This window comes from Hordeum vulgare, chromosome 7H, assembly GCF_904849725.1.
Source record: "Hordeum vulgare subsp. vulgare chromosome 7H, MorexV3_pseudomolecules_assembly, whole genome shotgun sequence".
NCBI classification, from domain to species: Eukaryota; Viridiplantae; Streptophyta; class Magnoliopsida; order Poales; family Poaceae; genus Hordeum; species Hordeum vulgare.
In genome coordinates this window covers 144,152,273-144,154,721 of record NC_058524.1, presented here as the reverse complement: position 1 = coordinate 144,154,721, position 2,449 = coordinate 144,152,273, and the positions used below count along the sequence as shown (strand labels likewise).

The window sequence follows — 2,449 nt, the reverse complement described above, 5'->3', positions numbered from 1 at the left end:
TAAACAGGTCAACAGGCACGGTCGTGTCTGCGCTTAGAGGCTTACATGTAGAAGGCTCACGGTCGTCTTCTACCTCTCGATCGAGGCAGAGGATGGCACACTGTCAATGCAGTCGTCAACTCGCTGCATTGGAGGGCCGACCATCGACTGCAAGAGCACCGTCACTTGGCACCGCAACTGAGGGTGGTAGAAGAGGGGATCGGGAAGGCTCACGGAAGGTTAGCCATGGACGATAGAGGAGATAGCCACGGGCGTTGAAATAAAACTTTTTGTCCATAAAAGAAAGTCGTACATCAAGACCGTGTAAAATCAAACACCTCTTAAATTTTAAGTCTTCGTTCTAAGGCTTTCTATAATGATAGTATCATACTCCATCTGTACCTAAACAATTTGAGTTATAAAGAATTAGTTTAGTCTTTCTCAACTATAATTATTTAAGTATAGATGAAGTATCATGCATACCAACTGAACAATTTTGATAAGTTAGAATAGAATTAAATAAAAAAGATTAAATATTTATATCATAATACAATATCATATTAAATGATGTACTAGTATATGTCATGCATGATAATAAATAAACTATTTTATAATATTAATTTATGATACTATACAATAGAATACAATACCCTATTGATACTAGTATATGATATTCCGGTTACAAGCAGCCTTAGGTGTAAAAAAGCATTTTGCTTAAGCATGCGTATAAAAAGCAGAGCATGCGAGCTAGTACGTGCACCAACACGCGTCCGAATACTGTGCCACGCCATGGTGCACCTGGCTGGCCTGCCTTGTGCCACGCCATGGCCCGGCTGTTTGCGATTTGCCTAGACCACTTTATAAATGTACCACCCGTCCATACATGCATACCTGAGCTACCGCGTCTATCAGCCAGATCCAGTGCAAGCGACAACATATCGAGTGCTCGGAGCAAACGGCGACCGCGCGGGCACGTGATTCGTGAAGGAAATGGCGACCATCAAAGCCAAGGTCAAGGACGCCGCCTCCTCCGCCAAGGCCGGCATCGATAAGGCGAAGGCCTCCGCCGGCGAGAAGGTTCGTCCGCCGCGCTGAGTTGTTCTTTTTTTGTTTTTAGATTACCGGACACACTGCAGAGGTGTGTGCTAGCTGCGACTTGCGCCTCTAGGTAACCTTGTCTGTCCGCACGCGCGTGCTGCTGCAGGTACAGAAGGCGACGACCACGGACCCGAGGAAGAAGCGTGAGGCGGAGGAGAACAAGGAGGACCGCTTGCTCAAGGTCGACTCCGACGAGCGCGAGGAGAAAGGGGACCACGCCGCCGAGAGGTCCGGGAGGCGCACCATCATCACCGGCACCTAGTTATAGCTTCTACCCTCTTTTTTTTTTTGAAAAACAGTTAGCTTCTACGTAGACCCTTCTCGTGAAAAAAAAAGCTTCTAGCTAGGTCCAATAACAGCATGTAGCAGAGTATGCGTCGGTTGAAAGCGAATCGAGGCCCAATAACCGCAGTCCTTTGAATGTAATTCGATCCTATCTCTTCTCTCCCTTTAATTTAACTAGCAAAAAAGCCCAACAAAAAAGCCCGTCTCTTACAACGGAAGAGAAAATAACACACGCTTTGAATGCTAATATATTAGCACATTTGTGTTATCGACGATGGCCTCAATGCTCACACAACGAAAACACGTTTGAATGTACAATCACTCGAAATAAGATGGGAAATATGTTGTTTCTCCTCACGAGATTTTTTAAAGGTGTGCATGTGTGGTTTACGATGTTTTCTTTTCTCTCAATTTGATTTTAATTTAATGGATATTTATTGTAATTCGGTCGTGGGAAAGAAAGAAAAAAGACAGTGCATTATAGATTAAATTTGCATCAAAAAAAATATTTAAGAAGTATTCAACAGCTAAAAATAACATCCTATTTAGATTTTACACATTTTTTCAATCAAATTTCATATATAACATGTTAAAATCGAAGTTACGGTTTAAAAGATATGGATAATTTTGTTTTTAAATAAAATATAGATTGATTAACTGAAAAGTCAGGGTTTTTTTTGTTAAAACAAAAAACTGATTTAAATAGGGATGACGGATTGATTACCTGAAATATCAAGGAGTTTTTTGTAAAATGCAGAAAAAACGGTTCGACGTCGACTAAAAGATGGACCGCGGGTTGATTATCTAAAACTGTGAGGACTTTTCTGCAAAAGGACAAAAAAGTTCGTTCTGACTTAAAGTTGAACTGCGGGTTAATTAACTGACACTGTGAGGGCTTTTCTGCAAAATGACCGACGACGGGCGACAGAAGCGCTACGCGCTTTATTATTAGAGGAGATAATAAAGCAAATTCTGTTTCTGGTCGTCCGTCTTAAAAATTATCTCTAAAGTTTGTATAAATTGTCCACCATGCCACCGGTAAGTAATAAAAAACGTTTCACAAAATGAAATATCTTGTACTGGGTCG

The 2,449-nt window shown here is 41.4% G+C and overlaps 1 protein-coding gene across 1 annotated transcript; it reads left to right on the top strand.

Annotated features, from left to right (window-relative positions):
* Positions 1–862: 862 nt before the first annotated feature.
* LOC123411253 (protein LE25-like) lies at positions 863–1,553 on the top strand. Its single transcript, XM_045104187.1, has 2 exons — positions 863–1,056; positions 1,184–1,553. Exons 1-2 carry the CDS (start codon positions 970–972, stop codon positions 1,337–1,339), a joined length of 243 nt encoding a protein of 80 aa, XP_044960122.1. The 5' UTR covers positions 863–969; the 3' UTR covers positions 1,340–1,553.
* The last annotated feature ends 896 nt before the right edge of the window (positions 1,554–2,449 follow it).